Source organism: Sinohyriopsis cumingii, chromosome 12 (genome assembly GCF_028554795.1).
Source record: "Sinohyriopsis cumingii isolate HCF-2022 chromosome 12, ASM2855479v2, whole genome shotgun sequence".
Classification (NCBI taxonomy): domain Eukaryota; kingdom Metazoa; phylum Mollusca; class Bivalvia; order Unionida; family Unionidae; genus Sinohyriopsis; species Sinohyriopsis cumingii.
In genome coordinates, this window is record NC_142972.1 from 127,416,000 (window position 1) to 127,434,984 (window position 18,985).

An 18,985-nucleotide genomic window follows, 5' to 3' on the forward strand; every position below is an offset into this window, starting at 1 on the left:
GTACTCCGATGTGGTGGAGTACAACGTGGTGGGACACACCTCCGTACCGTTACTGCGTGTCATTCCTTTCAAAGTAAATTCTGCCACGGTCACTGACGAGGAAGGTGGAAACACTTACCACGTCCACCGCGAATTTGTCCATCCTCACTATTTGCCTGTCAGCAAGTCTTATTTGGACACGGTCAACATTGCTATAAAAGGAGATCTGGGACAAAATATTCCATTCACCAAAGGAAAAGTCACGGTGAAACTCCATTTTCGAAAACGGTTCTCTCACGATTCGTAAGTAAGTCATGTATCCAGTGTACCGAGGGGTTGCACGACAGCGAGGACACGGTTTAGGAGATATGTTAAAATCGGCCTTTCGTTCGGTGGCCCCGGTGTTGAAACCGATGGTGACACGCGGATTGCACGCCTTGAAAGATGCGGCACTGACGCAAGGCAAAGAATTTCTCCAAAATGTCATCATCGACAAACAAAACCCTAAAGAAGCCTTCATGAGGGCAGGCAAAAATGTCTTGCTGCAAACGGGTAAAGACATTTTGGGTCGCCGAGACACACCTATAAATGCCCTGCACGCTACCGAGTCAGGCATTCAGCAAGGACAAGGTAGAAAGAGACGACGAAGAAAACACCCTTTCACCAGACTTCAAGCTAGAAAGGCCAAGAAAAGAAGAACCGTTCGAGACTTAGACGTTTTCGATTATTGAAACACAGAGAAAAAATGATGCACCGAGAGTCTTGCGCTTGTTCCAAGACGGAACTGGATCTGTTCGCCATGCCCCCCACCATGATGACCATGCAAGAATCCCAATGGGTGGAATTTCACCCCGTCTCCTCATTGGCCGATTCCGCTCCCATCGAGTTTGAAATCAAAGGACAGCCCGAAGATTACATCGATTTGAATAGCAGTTACTTGTACCTGAAAGTCAAAGTTCTAGATAAGGCTAATGGTGAAGTAGATGACGCTGAGAATATAGCTCCCGTCAACAATTTCATGCATTCCTTGTTCAGCTCAGTGGACTTGTACTTGAATAACAAACTAGTCAGCAGCAGCATGGATACTTACCCTTACCGTGCCTACCTGGAAAATCTCTTGACGTACGGAATAGATGCCAAGGATACTCATCTCAATGCTTGTGTGCTGTGGGAACCTGACGAAGCGAAGGAGTTTGACGACCCAGATAAAGACAATAACGGCTTCGGGGAAAGACAAAAGAAAATCACAAGTGGAAAGAGTTTAGAACTGATGGATCGTTTGCATTTGGACATGTGGTTGCAAGAGAAATATTTGCTGAACGGGGTCAATGTCCGCTTGAGACTGAATCGCAGCAGTGCCACTTTCCATTTGTTGGCTGATGAGGATGCTACTAAGACTGGCAATCCTAAAAGCAAAATCGAGGAGGCCAAACTCTACGTACGACGCGTGGAAGTGTTACCCAAAGTAGGAAACGAGATCAGTCAAACGTTGAGCAGAACCACCGCCAAGTATCCCATACGACGTGTGGAAGTGAAAACGTTCACCATTCCTGCTGGACATCATTCCATGATCGAAGATCATCTGTTCCAAGGACAGTTACCCAAACGTTTAATCCTTGGTATGGTCGAGAATGAAGCCTTCAACGGAGCCTTCAAAAAAAATCCTTTCAACTTTCAACACTTCAACGTGAAGAAAATCGAAGTCAGTCGTGATGGCAAGACCTTGTGTACCCGACCTTTCGAACCTGACTTTACCAAGAACAATTACTTGAGATCGTACTTGTCCCTGTACGAAGCCACCGGTCAGTTAGGAACCAACACCAGTCACGGGATTACGTACGACGATTACGCAGGAGGCTACGCTTTGTGGGCTTTCGATTTCACTCCAGACCAAGGCAGCGACGAGGGACATTTCCACCCTATAAAATCAGGCCAGATTCGTGTGGAACTTCAGTTTGCAGATAAACTGGACAAGACAGTGAACGTCTTCCTGTATGCAGAATTCGATAATACCATAGAAATCAACAGTTTGAGAGAAGTCATTCTAGATTATTAGAAGCCATGGAAGACTGTTATTCCTCTTTACCTAGTGGAGAAACTTTAAAGATGGAATGTGAGGAGACCGTGGAAAAAGAAGAAGTGATCATGATGAAGTCGAGATGGCCAGAACAAGAAGCCCATTTAGTCTCCTGTTTTGCCAAACACTTGGTCGATAAAATGACGGAATTGATCAAGAAAAATTGCTATGGATGTCAAAACGATCATCCCAGTAAAATTCAACACGATAAATGCCTGATGTTAAGTCAAGAAGATAAATTGGACGAGTATCTGGACGAAGCTTGGAGTCTCATCTCGAACAAAGACGTGTTGCACCAGTGGTATAAAGACTTGCGTGAACATTCTTGTCCACCATTAACCACTCAAGAGATCCATCGTATCGAAGCTCTCCTGAATCAGAGTGAGGAAACAGAACAAATAACCGTTTATTCGTCAGACATTTTCAAGCAAAAAGTCAGGATCGAATTGATGACTTATTATTACCTGTGAAGAAGAAAACACAAAACAATGGATACCTGGGAACTTTATTACTTTTTGAACCACAGTTCGTATACGGCTTCTTGGAATCCTGTCGTCTGTGCTAAAGATGAACTCCCTCATCGCAAACCTAAAGACCATCAAGCTTACGTGATCAACACGGACGACAGTCATCTCCCAGGAACCCACTGGGTAGCCGTCTACTTTCCTCAAGAAGGATGTGTGGAATATTTCGATTCGTACGGATTGCCCCCTTTGGAAGACGATATCATCGACTTTATGAGAAGAAATGCTCAAACCACCCGTTTCAATAACGTGAAATTACAAGGCACAGATTCCTTGGTGTGTGGACAGTACTGTGTGTATTTTCTGCATCATCGCAGCCTGGGCTATTCCTTAGAACATTTAGTGACTCATTTCGATCCTCGTTCTTCTGCTAGAAACGATGTGAAAGTAGATCGATGGTTTTGTGACCATTATGCTTATCTTTTATCTCAAGCTAGGAAACGTAGTGTCCATCAATGGCCTAATGATTTCCAACAGTGGAAATCACAATTTCATTCACAACGTTGTCAGCCCTGTTCAAAGTAGATTGTATATTGAGAAAAAATGTTTGTGATTTGAAAAAAAATTGTTTGATGTTATAGTGTTGGATTATTGTTAAAAAATGTTAGAGTTGTTGTTTAGTGTTAAGTGATTTTTGAATAAAAAAATGTTGTGTTTTGAAAAAAATGTCTTTGTCTTTTGTTTAGCTAGAAGAATGTTGGATTGATGCTCTTTGATTTCTTACTATCCCTCTCATGACACTCACTAAACGTTGCGGCTCGAAAACCGTGTGGGGGATGTTTTCCTTCACGTCCGCGCTTTGACTTTAAGAACCGGGGTTGTTTCAAGTCTAACCATCCATTGTCGACTCATCCTCCTACGAAGATGTGCTCCAAACTAGCTAAGCTCAACGAAGCCTACGTGAATTTGCATAGGGTCAGACACAGTCTGATACCGAAGCCAGAAGAAATAGAGAATGTGAGAATGTTAAAAATCACTGAAGACCTGATAGAAGAGCTCTTCAGAGAAGAAATGAACAGGGAAAAAGAAGAATGGACAGAGAAGTACAGACTTCAGAGACAGCAGCAACAGCAGCAACAGCAGCAGCAACAACCTGAACCTGACAGAGGCTTTGTCGATTGTCGTATCGACACCAAAGAGTTCTTCTTCTCTTTCCGAAGAAGCAGACCTATCGCCAGAAAGTCTATCCTCAGAGGACATCGCATTCTTAGAAACTAAAAAAAGAATGCCATAGCAAAACAAAAAAACAGCCCTTTTCAGGGCTACCCAATACTCTAGAAAAGAAATAACGATCGATTTGCCAATGTGTGTAGGTAGAGTAGTGTGAAAATAAACACTATCTATTTCTTAAAAAATGTGAGGGTATGTGTTTGTGTGTTTGTGTGTTTGTGTTTGTAAGTGATAAAGTAGGTTGGTGTGGATAGTAAATTAAAATGATGTTTGTTTTTTTGGGCTGTTTGAGGTGTATATTTGGGGTTAGATTGGATTGCTTTGGGTATGTGGATAGTCTATTGAAGTGATTTATAAAAAATTTTAAAATAGTGATGGGTAGCATAAAAAAGTGAGTGAGTGTTTCTTTTAGGTCCGCGCGTTGTTGTTAGGTCATGATCTAGGTAAGATCAATTTTATGTTATTAGGGGGATGTTTTCCATCACGTCCGCGCTTTCACTATAAATTGAAACTCGCTGGGCAGTCTAGCTACCCTTGTTGATTGATCAACACAGCCAGAAGAATGAATAGTAGAATAGTGAAACTGTTAGAACTCCAGATGCACCTGGAATATGCCAGGCGCATAGTAAACGAACTATCAGCGGAGGCTATCATAGAAGAAGCAAGAATGAAAAAAGAAGAGGAGGAGAGAAGAGAGAGGGAAGAAGAGGAAAAGAAAAGAGAAGAGAGGATGTCGTTCAATATTCCCGAGACAGAGGATTGGGGTGTTGAAGCGAATCATCCTCCCTCTGCGCTCCCCAGAAGAAAGGTGAAAGAAGACTGGGGAAGAAGATGCGTGTGTGGCGCCAGGCCAGGACGGTGCAACCATTAGATAGGTGCATCAGGAGTTCAAAAAAACAGCCCTTTTCAGGGTTACCCAATACTCTAGAAAAGAAATAACTATCGATTTGCCAATGTGCGTAGGTAGAGTAGTGTGTATATAAACACTAACTCTTTTTTAAGGTAGTGTGAGGGTATGTGTTAGTGTGTTTGTGTTTGTAAGAGCTCACGTAAGTTGGTGTGGATAGTAGATTAAGGGTTTATTTATTGATTCTTAGTGTATGTAGAGAGTATAGTTAGGGTTATATTATATGAAATGAGAAAGTAGGGGGATGTTTTCCTTCACGTCCGCGCGTTGTTAGGTCATGATCTAGGTAAGATAGATTTTATGTTTTTCAGGGGGATGTTTTCCTTCACGTACGCGCTTTAAGTATAAGAACCCACAGTATTCGTCGTTCAAACCATTCTACATAGAAGATGGCTTCAAACCACCTGGATAAATTTCAATCATTGCAAGACGTCCTTGACAATTTGGGCATGATAGAACAAATGCTCGTACGACTCGTTGAAGACCACTATTCTTATAGTCCGCATAGAGTAAAAATGGAAATTAACAACTTAAGAAAAGCAAAGGACATGATCAGTGGTGTGATGACGGAAATAAAGGAGGAGAAGGAGGATGAAGAGGAAAAGATAAGAATAAGAACATGGAACGAAAAAATTGAAAAAGAAGAAGAAAATGAGAAGAGGAAGAAAGAAGAAGAGGAGGAAGAGAAGAAAGAAGAGGAGGAGAAAAAAAAGAAGAGAAAGAGTGTTGGAGATAAAATAAGAAGTTGGTGGAGGAAAAGAAGAAATTAGAAGCAGAAGAAGAAAACCCAAAAGCCCTTTTCAGGGCCAGCCATATTTCTCGAAAAGAGATAGCCTTTCCATTGCCTACCCCTTTTTTTTATTTTATTTTTTATTTTTTTATGTTTCAATTTTACATAGACCCTATACAGTCCCAAGGGTTTTTTTGGCCATGTTAAATATACATAGACCCTATATTGTCCCAGGGTTTTTGGCCATGTTAATTCCCATAGACCCTATATTGTCCCAGGGTTTTTGGCCATGTTAATTCCCATAGACCCTATATGTTCCCACGATTTTTCTCCATGTTAAATTTACATAGACCCTATATGTTCCCAAGGGTGTTTTTAATGATAAATCCCATAGACCCTATAATATCCCCCTTCACTACTTTTAATGCTGACGACCATGTAATTGTTTAAAATATTCACTATGGGATCCCATATTATTCACACACGATCTTTTCCCCAAAATTAAATATTTTGCACATTATATTTCGTACTCTTGGAGAATTATTTTCCATACGATAATTATGATAAAGCGATTCGGATGACATAATCCAAATATAAGTCGATTCGAATTATAAGACGAAGCTAATATTTTCTGGTCGAAAAGTATCGTCTTGAAGACCGGGCAAATGCGGTAAATACATTTTCTAGGTAGACAGAGAAGTGTTTTAGTATCCATACAAATACCTAGAACTTAGAAGAGCAGCCGTTACAAGAATAACTACGGAAAAGACCAAGTCACTTCGAAAGAATCAGCAAGCATTCATAATGGTAGCTCACTGGAGTCTGTTGTCTTCTCTTTCTGTTTGCCATGACAAGAGCGAACTTATTTGACACTGCCCATTAAGTTAATATTTACATTACAAAATCAAAATTATTACATTGAAAAGCAATGTAATGTAATCTTGGGGGCATTTTAGTATGCACTGAACATATAACAAAATTGGTCCAAATATAATGAAGTTATACGAGTTTAAATCTGTATCTATTGTATAATGAAATAGGCTAGTGTTCACTCTATGCCAGCATGTTGTCTAATATGATTGTACAATGGAGATAGTTGAAACAATTTATCTTCAGAATTTAAATATCAAAACTCGAAGGGAGATAAATTTGAAGTTAAAATCCACATAGTTACATAATATACATTCATTTTCACTTAGATTAAGTCTGTGAAAGCTTCATCAGATGTGTACAGAAATTGACATGACGTGTAAATGTATTTTAATTTTGATCAGTACTACGCAAAAATAAATCACCAAACGTCGTGTCTCTAAAACTTGTATGAGTGCTTTAAAAATATTTTGTGTTAAACATGTTTTTCATCACGTCTTTACAAAGAGCGGTTTTACGAATCTAGGTCTTCAACTATGTAACAGAAAAAAGAGAAACCAACAAGACTAGTCATATTGCCCAAAAATAATAAATTTCTCTTAAGTTATAAAATGAAAATTCAAAAGACACACAATACTCTAATTAAATTATAAATAATCCCAAATGTTCTATCACAATCCAAAAGTACAGAATGTTCCAAACTAATTCCAATGTTTTTTTTAATGTTTTGATGTATCACAATAATATACTCAAGATGTCGTTGAATGAGTGCTCGGTAATCCCAAAGTAGTTTTTTAGTCCAACAAGCCAATGAGCACTTTATTATTTCAATTAATAATTTAAACAAAATAAGTCGTCTCAAATTATAACTGAACACAGTGGCCGAGTGATCTAAAGCGCTCTCCGTTACAGATCACTGCCATCTCACATCTCTCTACGTGGTTCGAGTTTCGGATTCGGCTAATGTGGGTATGTGAGACAGCTTGCCAGTAGCTTCTCGTGGGTCGGTGGTTCTTTCCCGGGTTTTCCCGGGTTCTTCCTCCACCATTAATACTGGCCGCCATGTATAGCTTATCGTGTGCTGCAAAATGGCGTGAAACCCTATAACAACAACAACAACAGCTATAAACTCTGATAATAAATTTCCATAGACTGACATTAAACAAGAACAAAAACTTTGTTTACAAAATCTTATATATATATATATATATATATATATATATATATATATATATATATATATATATATATATATATATATATATATATATATATATATATATTCAACCTTACTTAAGACTTAATAAAATTCCCAGGGAAAACCACAGGTCTTGAACTCAAATCCAAGTAAACAGGTTTAAAACAAATTACCAAAGTCAGGTAGGCCAAAACTCCACCCTCAACCATGGATTAAGTCAAGCACACATAATAAATTAAATATAGACAGCAATGATGCATGACTAAAACAGATATTCGAGTCATCTCGTACGACTTAAAAAAAAAAGTCAAGCTGACTTCTGTCAGGAGAAACATATATACAGAGTTGTAGTTTGATGATTTAATCAACAACAAAAAATAATTAGATTTATCTGAAACAACCATCCGAGTTGCCGTTTATGTACATGAACCCAAGCTGAATTGGGGTTGGGTCTGAGTTATTCCACAGGAGTCTGACGTTTTATCAATAAAGTACGGCGAAATCTCTCACAATATATTTATTTATATTACCGATAAGGGGATTTCATATTGTGAGAGATTTCGCCGTACTTTATTGATAAAAAGTCAGACTCCTGTGGTTATTCCAACCTGGGCAGACTTGTCTTGTGCCGAGTTGTCTTTTTCCTTAGTAGATTTTATGTGTTTGTTCGTTTATTTATTTCCATCCTCGTTTTCAGTCGATGGAGATAAGTGTCATCGTACGTGTGTCCACTATTTTCTTTTAGGTTGAATGTTGTCGTTATTATCAAAACATGTTTCTCTCTGCTTACTATTATATTTTGCCTCAGATTCATTTATGTAGGTATTTTAAATATATTCTTCCGATATATTGATTTGTATTGTCTCTACTTTGTTGTTTTCTCGACTCCGCTTTGTGTGACTGTCGTAACAAATGTTTACGTGAGAGACAGACTCTTTTACGATAATGTTAGCGCCACTTTTCGAATGATTTTCGAGTCAAAATTAATTACTTTTGATGCGTTCTCGCAAAAGTTAACAAGTAGTGACATCAAATTTGGTTGTCAGTCTAACTGATCTATATGCAATGCCTCAGGTGTAGTTTTCGTTATTTCAGACTCCTTTAAACTGTGTATTTGGCACAGGTGACGCTCGACGAATGAACTGCAGACAAAACATACTATAAACATTGATGGAAGATTTGTGTGAAATGAAAGACGTGTTGTCAACTGCACATCCGGTCTTTCACGTAGAAGTTTGCCTTCGTCCCAGCAGGTGTGTAAATGCTTAATTTTGGAATAATTATTTTGTAGAAGAAAAAATATCCAGTACAAGCCCTAGTGGTCATATTATGTAAGAAATCGACCCTGATATTTATGTTTTGGGGGTCGGGGTCTCACTGACTGAATAACGGTACTGTGTAGCTTGTTCCGATGTTGATTAACATTGGAACAAGAAGTAAAATTTTGAGGAATATTTCACACTTGACAGCCCATACTGGCGTTTTTCTACAAATTAAAATCGTAATGTTTTAGTCTCTTTCTAGAAACACCGATATACACTGAAAAACAGAAATACACATATATTCAAATGTTCTCGATGTATATATCGGTGTACACACATGAATTATGATTTGTTTTTGTTTAAACAGGAATACAGAGCAAAATAAAGTATGATTGGAGCGATTTTGTTGTGAATTATTTACTTTTTGCCTAGTTAGAGCACTTGCCACTTGTCAGTTGGTCGTACTTTTTGGGACAAGTATCATATATGGCTGATCGTTCCATTCCCGAATGGATGTGGTATGATAAACAACAAATTAAATGCTATTTATGCTATTTATTTATCAAAAATTGTATCATTATAAGTTAAAGTAATTATAAGTAATGTTGGTGAATACTTCTGATTCTTTTCACTTTCATTCTGTGTATGTATTACTATGATTCTATGTTTTTTATATCTGTTTAATACTAAGTGATGTTATTACATGAATTTAGCTGTGAATAGGAAAAAAGTAAATAATTCAGATAAAAATCTTATAAATCATATTTTATTTTGCTTTATATTATTAAAAAAACCTTCCATAATTCCTGTGTTTACACTATATACACAGAGAACATGTAAATAAATGTGTATTTCTATGTGTATTTTGGTGTTTCTGGTAACCCAATATATATGAGTGCTTTTTTTTTTTTTACAGTATCAGGTGCTGCCATTTCCAGTTTATGGGTGATGCAGTGTATTTATGAGTGCTAAAAGGGCCTCATTCATGATAAATCTCAATGTTCTATTTTTAATACTTGCAACACACTTGCCCTGTCAAAGTTGGTATTCACAATTGTTGGTTTCTCATTTTCACTTTCTTAAATCAGCAAGTGTGAACTATGGACTATTGATGGCAGAATCCAGGGCGTCTTTCTTGCCTCTAGCATCTGCAGCCTACAAATCAACTATATCAACCAAATCTGTCTTCTTTGTATTGTCTTGTACATATTGTACACTAGCTCCTGTTCATTCACTGACACATCTATGCTGCTGTTAGCCATAACAGTTATGAATCTGTTCATTACCTTTTCTATTTTGTCATTTTGAATAATTCTCTCCATTCAGCGAGTGAATTCTTTTTGTTTCTGCATTCACTATATTTAACTCATGCAAATCACATAGTTGTTTGAAATCCAAAAGAGGTCTAAAGTTTCTCTTATTTTATTCTGGTTTTCCTTAGGTAATTATTTGAACATCTTTTTGTCAGTCCAATGAAAGGTTTTAGTCCAAAGATTAAGCCGAGCATTACACACTTTCTTACACTTGGCTACTATTCAGTCTGAACCATCAGTTCATGCAACTTTAGCTCTCTTCTGAATCTCATTACAGTCTTCATCAATTTGCCGTTTAACCCCAAATTACTTATCCAAATTTGGATTTTGTCCAAGTCTAAGCATGTCTTGATTTTGAGGTCACATGCACTACTTATTCAGCTACACTTTGAACCGAACACAAGAATGAAACTAAGGTTGTTCATCTGATTTACTCTTATAATGACCGCATGTACATCTCTGGGTCTTTCTGCCTCTGAATTCAGTCATTATAAATATTAACACATTTTCCCACCACTCAGCAGCTAGTCTGAGTCTTTGAACTTGTTGCTCAGCCATTGTGTCATGTTTTTTTAATGTACTCTTATAATGACAGCATGTACATCTGGGGGACTTTCAGCCACTGAATTCTGTCATTGTAAATATCAGCACATCTAAAATGATTAACTGATAAACACATTTTCCCACTCAGCAGGTGGTTGAAGCAGGACTGCCAAGCTTTTAAATTTGCCACCAAGCTATACCAGTATCTTGCATACAGAAGAGGACTCCTGCATGTGTTTTTCTGCATCCCAGATGAAAAAAATTGGTTTCCAGATGCATGTGATTAAGCATTTCCAAGACTTCTGATAATAATGTAACACCTAAGGAGATCTTGGTCTTTTTGGGAAAATGCATTTGTTATGATAAAATTAAAAACTGTGTTCTAGGGATTTTATACCATTATCATCTTTTATATGTGTAGTATAGAATTTCCAGATATTTATCTTTTATCTTTTCATACTTAGTGTTCACATTTATTTGGAAGGGTTTATCTTGAAAACATTTTATATTGTTCTTCATTTATACATTTTTAGGACTTTCATTTGGCACAATACAGCCATTTTTGCACTGATGTTCCATTCTGATCTGTATATGAACCTACCTTTTTATTTAAATTATAGATATTTAAGGTAGTGTTAGATGTAATGTCAGTATGAAGAAGTAACTTAGATATCATAATGCTTTGATATCATAATGCTTTGATATGACCAGAAAGCAGACAATCTTAAATGCAAACCCCACAGCTATATTCAAGACAGCATCTTGAAATAGTTCAGTTTTCATAGATCAAATAATTACAAGGCAATGTACAGTTAATAATAAAACCACATGCATAATCTGAGAAGGAATCATTATATCCAGTCAGAACATTCTCGTAACTATGTACATTTGCAATGCTAAGAAAAACAACTTGGACTTGACATACAGTGTACAAAGATAGTTGGTGGGGTGGGGGAGTATATTGGTTTAGCAGCTTTTGATAGATTATACTGGGTATATGGCATCCAGTATATTGTTAGAGGAAGAACCGCTGACCTACAGGATGCCACTGGCAAACTTTTTCACATGACCACATTGGTCAAGGCAAGACTCTTAACTCAGACAGTAGTGGGATGTGTGAGTGATTTGTAATAGTGATCACCTTTGACCACTCCGCTATCTGGGGCCCTGCACATGCAAAGATAAATGAACAGGGCAAGTGTCTCAGAGTTCTCGGAAATGCTTAATTACGCGCATTTGGACGCCAATTTTTGATCTGGGACACAGAAAATCACTGAGGGGGGAGTCCTCTGTACGCATGTAATAGGCGTGCGGCAAAATTCAAAGACTTGCCAGTCCTGTTTCAGCCACCTGCTTTGTGGGAAAATGTGTTGATCAGTTAGCTGTGCTGATGTTTACAATGACAGAATTCAGTGACTGAAAGACCCCCTTGATGTACATACATGTTGCCATTTTATAAGAGTACATAAAAAAGAACATGATGCAATAGCTGGATGGCAAGTTCAAAGGCTTTGACTGGCGGCTGTGTGGGAAAATGTACTGATATTTACAGTGATTGAATTCAGAGGCGGAAAGACCCAGAGATGTACATGTGGTCATTTGTAAAAGTACATCAAATAAACAACTTTAGCTTTAGTTATTGTGTTCATTTCCGAATATAGCGGAATAAGCAGTGCACGTGACCTCAGAATCAAGACATGTTGAGACTTAGATAAAATGCCATTCATAAGTGGGTGACAAGTCGCCTAAAAATGTAAACTTCGCCTTCATCTGTTAGGAAAGCAAAAACAACTTCGCCCTGTGATTATTTAAGAGGTACATTGACTGACCATACCATATTTTTTTTAAATGCCCCTTGCCTTAGCCCAGTTAGTTCTAGTGTTGTAGCGAAATGTTTTCATCGAGGCATCAGTAGCTAGGCCTAGTTTTTATATCAATTACGTTGACTAACAAACTCTTTCCCAGTCACAAGCATGTGTTTTGATAGCTGATTGACCATTAACCCTTTTCCAAGTAAGGTAGCAACTATAAATTTTCTGCATGCTATCCTTTGATGATAAAATATACAAACTTGTGTTTTAGGATCAGAATCGGTGATCTGGATATATATTAACAGCCTCTTGTACACTATTTCGTCATAAAATTTGTTTGAAACTGTAAGTGAACCAGTAGGCCTAACGGGAAATAATGGCGGACTTCGCTAAGTCTGGGATGTCCCAGTTTATTAGAAGGTCTTTTTTCTTAAATCATCGGGCAAATATGTTCAGAAAAAAATATACAAATCATTGAAACCAAAGCTTAGGTATTATTTTATTAAAGATTTAATTTAAAATGCAAATTATGTAGGTCAGAAACGTATGGGACAATGCTATGTTGTGGAATTCGCGAGATGAGCTTTAAGTTCTAAGCTGTTTTCTGACTTGACACATATTTGCGAAAATACGGCGGGAAAAAAGCAAATCAGATACTATGTGCCTAAAATTACTATAAGTACGTATACAAATAAATAAACCATAAATTTGCAATCCTGTCAATGGACTGTTGTAATGAAGCTGTATTATAGTGAGTGATTACATTACGAAAACCTCTCCATCTAAAAATAGATGCACTCACCTCTGTGTTGATTCTTTAGGAAAGAAGGGACTGCAACATTTGATGGTGGGACTGCTATTTTTACCAAAATGGGAGTCCTGGACTCCTAGTTTTAAAACCTTAGCGAGACCTCTTTGTCTTTGTCATGATGCACAGTGTATCATCTTTCCATATAAATGCAGGGGGAAAAAAGCACTATTAATTACAACAAAGCAAAAAAGAGCAAAGCTAGAGATTGACAAAATTATTGGTGTATTTGCAGATAAAAATCTAACTTGGTCTATTAACATCAAATATATTACAAAAAAGGTTAATTAGTATCATTGGCTACTTAGGAAAATCAGAACATTCATTCCTTTTCAGTGTAGGGTAATTTTTTTAATTGTTATGTTCAGTCATAATTGAACTATTATAATCAAATTTGGGATAATGCCTTGAATTCAAATATAACAAAATGTTTAAGACCCCAAAAGAAGGCATGCTATTTAATTCTAGATCCGTGTGTAGACAATTCTCCGTATGCAATAAATTGTATAAAAATGTTACTAATGTATGAAAATAAATTCTTTTGAAAAGATAAATTTATGTATAAAGTGTCCAGGAAAGCCATTGACATCTTTCCCTGCAATATCTTCCACCAAAGAAATGCTGACAGTACTCAAATTTAAGATCTGTAAGAAGCGAAAATAACATTATAACAAAGCCAAAGAAGGAACTGTTTAAAAAGAGCTTTCAATGTAGTGGTTCACAGGTATGGAACATTATTTTCAGCGATATAAGGCAGGCTCGTAGAATTTGTTTTTTTAATAATCATTGATTTAAGATGCTTTTACAGGTCAATGATTTAAGATGCTTTTACAGGTCTGAGTAATATAAATTTCTCCTGCTTTTCTCAGCTTATACATCTTTGTTTTACAGATGTAATAAATGAATTACCAAATATATAAAATGTGAAAATGTTATCAGCTCTTTTTTTACAATTTACCTCTGAGGTCCAGGAAGTGAAAATGAGCTAGCAGGTTTCTTAAGCGGTAGACATCTGAAGTAAAACCAAGCTGTATACTTTATGACCCATCATCATTCATACACCAAAATAAAGGGAAATGAAGGTTCTTTGAAAAATACTAGCCATTATAACCAGTGAGGATTCGTTTTCTTTAAAATTCTAACCCTATGCAAGATAAAAAAAACTGTAGAGGAACAACAAAGTGATTTATGAAGGACATTTAGCAATTTGTATATTAAACATAAAAAAATTTTATCTATTAAATTAACAGATAAAATAAATTCTTTTCTCATTTTTGTGTGTTTTAACAGTACTTGTAACACACTGGTTGTATCATGTTGAGAAAATGGGAGTTAAATGCCCACAATTTTTGATGGTTATTCTTCTTGTCTTTGGTAAGACAGACTCTTGTGAATGCATTTAGCCCCGTTATCATTTGCATATGTGCATATCAACAGATTGATGCTCTTGCAATTTTTGTTGTTATTTTTCCTGTAGCTGATTTCTTTGCAATACAGAATCTGCAGTGGCAAGTCGTTGTATTTGCTTTATTGCTTTTATAGGCACAAATTTTCACCCACTTCTCCAGACTAACAAATTTGTACACTGATCCAGAATGTTTTATTTATCAGAGCTACTAGTTGTTCAAAACTAGCTATATTTTGCATTTGTGTCAGAATGAAAACATAAAACCATTATAAAAATTTTAATATTAATGGACCCTGAAGTGTAGTTTAAATAGATATAAATTTTGCAAGTGTTACAAAACAAACAAATGCTTGTTTAAAAAAGGTAGTGTTCATACTAACACAATGTAAATAGTTAACACTTTGATGGAAAGGATCAACCCTGAAATGTGCTGGAAAATGAATGTATATTGTAATTTCAAAGGTTGAAATCCTTTTATTTTTAACAAAAAAGTCCATAGCACTCTACTCTGTATGAAAAATAATGGATTAAATGTTCATTGAAAGTAACTTTTGACAAGTAGTTCAGTTATACAAAATTTGTCTGTGTAGGGTTATATATATTTCATTTAATTGTTAGTTTTGTTTATTTCATTTCATCATATTGTAATGTAACATTGCATGCGGTACTTAACCTTGTCCAAAACTGAGTTCATTTCTGCACTTTTTAAAAAAATTTAATTTATGTAAACAACTAATACATAGCTAACTTATTCTCTATGTGTATGGGCTTAATATCAACATCTGTATTAATAGAAGAAGTAAATATGTTTATTTGGGTCAGGGTTTTGGACTTACTTAAGTGAATTTTACAGTTATAGTTTTGATTTTTTTTAAAAAAGAAAATGTTAATTGTGACCTGAGGTCAAGAGTAGAGAGCTATATAATCTTGTAATGGTGAGGACATGGTCATTCGTGCTTTAACATCTTGCACTCTCAAGTTGTATTATGTTGTGACCAGTTGGGCAGAATTTTATTTTCTTCAAATTATTGAATTCAAGAGATTATTTCCTCTGGAAATGCAAAAGTGCTTGATAAAATTCTTGGACAGAGACATTCAGTGGAATTTCTAGCATATTCAAACCTGGAATTATATTTCTGTGATTCAGCAAAAGACTGTTGACACATCAACACTTAATAGCTACCACAGACACATCATCGACTTAAGTTTTGGAATTTTTTCGGGACTTGTATTGAGTTTTATTCAGGACTTTAAATTATTAGGACTTGTGTCTGATCTAAATTTTGGATTATTTTGGATTTAATTCACAATACCATAAGTTTTATTTTTTTCTCATTTTTACTTGGTATTCTTGGAAAATAAATATATGTGTTAAATTTTGCAAAGCTTGTTGTCTTTCCCTCTTTTCTGTTACTTATTTTAAGAGCATACACTTGTAACAGTAGTGAATAATAAAAGCTACTGTATAATGCCTATCTGTACATGAACTGTTTGTACAATACCTTTTTGTACAGCACCTCTCTGTACAAGACCTAGCTGTACAATGGCTATCAAGTGACAAATGTAGTCTTAATTTTTCTTTCTTTCAGCACTGTCAGAGCGTCAGTGATAAGAGAGCAAGTTCATGAGCATCTTCACAACTGTAAACATGCATATGGCGATTTCAGTCAAACGGAATTTGAGAACTCCTTTCTGGCAGAACATGTTAAGTCTATCTCACTTGTGGACACAGATTTAGCTAGAAATGGAAGAAAGGTAAACAGTATAGTGTTGCCTGTTATTTTACTTTGAACTGGGTCTTCCAACTTCCCAGGACCAGAGCAAAGTGAATTTTCACATGGGCAATCAAATGTCCTAATTATAGATTACTGCTCAGGAACGATTAAACCTGTGTTTGTATGTGTGTGGGTGTGTATGTATATATATGTGTGTGTATATATACTGCCTATCATATACAGTACAGGGTTCTCAATAGATTTCCAAAATGAAGAATCAGTTGACTCTTGACCCCAAAATCTCAGGAGTCAAAACTAAAATCTTGAGAGTCAATTCTTTTGGACAGTCATGAGCCCATAGTTGTGATTCCTCATTTTGGTGAAAACAAATAATGTTTAAGATTTATCATCTCATCCTGAATAATGAGAAATGCTTGTACAGTATTTTGTTAAAAATATACAATCTCATTTTTGTAAAAGTGTTTCTCTTTCTAACTATATATTACTGTGTGTATACTTTGTGTATGAAACAGATAGAGGATTATTTTATAGTTGATTATATTTTCAACATATTCTAATATCAATTGCTCAGCTCAGATCATTTTATATGCAAACATATACCCATACAACTATGGTTGTATATTATTCAAATATCAATGATGTACGTCACAGAATTGTCACTTTTCCACTCATCCTTAAATTTTCTAACAAATTTCGGAGATTGGCTCTAATTCTTCTCCTCAGAGCTGACAGTATCTTTGTTTTTTTGTTGTCTCAGGGTCAGAAAATTTATCACCACCAGGTCATTTCTGAGACAGAGACAGAAAAGAAAATATACTTCTTTGTGTGATTGTGATTTTAAAGTTCAGATGTATGCACTGAGTGTTATGTCTGTTCAATTTGTTTCTGAATGATCCGTTTATTTGCTGATTTAAGCAAATTAATCACCAATAAAATACAATCCCATGCTGAAAAGTGTTTTAGCAAGAAACCATATATCTCCATTTGGTCTAATTGATTATAATTTAAAGCATAATCGATTAAATGCCGATACTAAATTAGAAATGAATCCAGTGAAGTCATAAATGATTCCAAACTTTAAACATCTTCCTAAAAGAAACAACTTGCCAATAAAACAATTTAAGTTAATGATATACTCCACTACTAACCAGCTGATTATAATTTGATGCCCAAACATACCAGTGCTGATATTTGATCAAAATTCAGTCCGTTCATGTCATAATTGTTTCCTCTTCTTCCATCATAAACTTCATACGTAATCCCAAAACAGTCCAACTTAAGTCAGTTGAACCTAAGCCTGACTTCAGTGAACTGTTAACTCCACCCAGTTCATGTATATCTACCATTGGCGTAGTATTATTGGCTGTCAAGGTCTAAACTAGTGTTGAGCAGATGTCAGTCAGTGCCTCCTACAGTAAATTTATTATCGGACAGCATACTCTTGGTAAGAAACTAAGCTGGAAGCAAATCAAGGGTAAATAAGATTGATGTTCTGGCAGAATTCTCATATCTTGTATCCAATATGTGCAAAGTGTACCTCACATGCTGCATGCATTTGGTCAGAGAATACGTGGTTGACAATTCTGAGGAAAACTGCAAGAACAGGGAGTGACACGGAAAATCGAAGGACATAGTACTGTTATATTTTGTGCATTCACCTTATTCTCAGTCTTTGGCCAGTCTGGTGGAGGATGCCATTGGTACCTTTCTCCCAATGAAGGTATTACAAACGTTACCTACTGCTGCTGTTACATCTGGGGAAATGGAGGAAGGTGAGGCTTCTCCACATCTAAATTGTCTGTGGAGTTAAAGGTACATCATTTGATACAGCAAAATACAGAGTTGATTAGTTCTGGCCAATTTTTCCATGTGCATATGTCTTTTGTTTTAGTTGAGAATTTCTGCACTTTTGGGGAGTTTTACCCACTTGTATGCAGCCCAGATGGCATAATTCTCCCTGCATTTCCAAAAATTGCCTTTGGACTTGTACATCTGGAAGCATGGCATTTATATATGGCCAATCACCCCAACACTGGTCTGGGAAGTTTGCCATTGGTCCACACATCACAGCTTTAGCATCCAGATCAGACACATTCCTGGCAGACTCAATGTCTTTGTCAATTCTGTCAAGGAAAGGATGGATTCTCCATGCAGAATGGTCCCTCCATCAATATATATTTCATCACTGAATTGCCTGCTATGAGAGTGTCCAATCATCTATCTTTTTGCAACCCATTGGATTCAAAAATTGCTCACCTTCATTTCCCCAGTACTGGATCCTGGGGCTTGGTCCATTGCCGCTCTTTTTTTATCAGTTGGGAGAGTCTGTGGGCCTTTGCCTTCCCTTCCAACAATATTAGTTCCAGAAATTATCAATATTTTGAGGCCCCAGAAGTGCAAATGCTTTTGATTGCCCCTCTCCACTAGAACTAATCTGATGGCCAGGCAGAATCTTCTAATACAGCCTCAGGTGCACATGTTCCATCCTTGCATGGGCTGTCTTCTCCTACATGCTTGGCAGGAGAGCTTTGCAGCATAAACATTCCAATCCTTCTGTCATAGAAAGAATTGCACAAGCTAGAAGGCCCGCCATTTTCCAGGGAAAGTGGCATGCTTTCAGTGACTGGTGCAAATTTAATAACATTGTCC

The 18,985-nt window shown here is 36.5% G+C and overlaps 1 protein-coding gene across 1 annotated transcript in view; it reads left to right on the forward strand.

Moving 5' to 3' along the window:
• The first annotated feature begins 8,410 nt into the window (after positions 1 to 8,410).
• Positions 8,411 to 18,985, forward strand: part of LOC149787427 (pachytene checkpoint protein 2 homolog) — a 58,880-nt gene continuing 48,305 nt past the window's right edge. The window contains exons 1-2 of the mRNA XM_089978037.1: positions 8,411 to 8,708; positions 16,190 to 16,355. Coding sequence (XP_089834163.1) covers positions 8,626 to 8,708; positions 16,190 to 16,355 — 249 coding nt within the window. The 5' untranslated portion in view covers positions 8,411 to 8,625. The remainder of the gene's footprint in view (positions 8,709 to 16,189; positions 16,356 to 18,985) is intronic.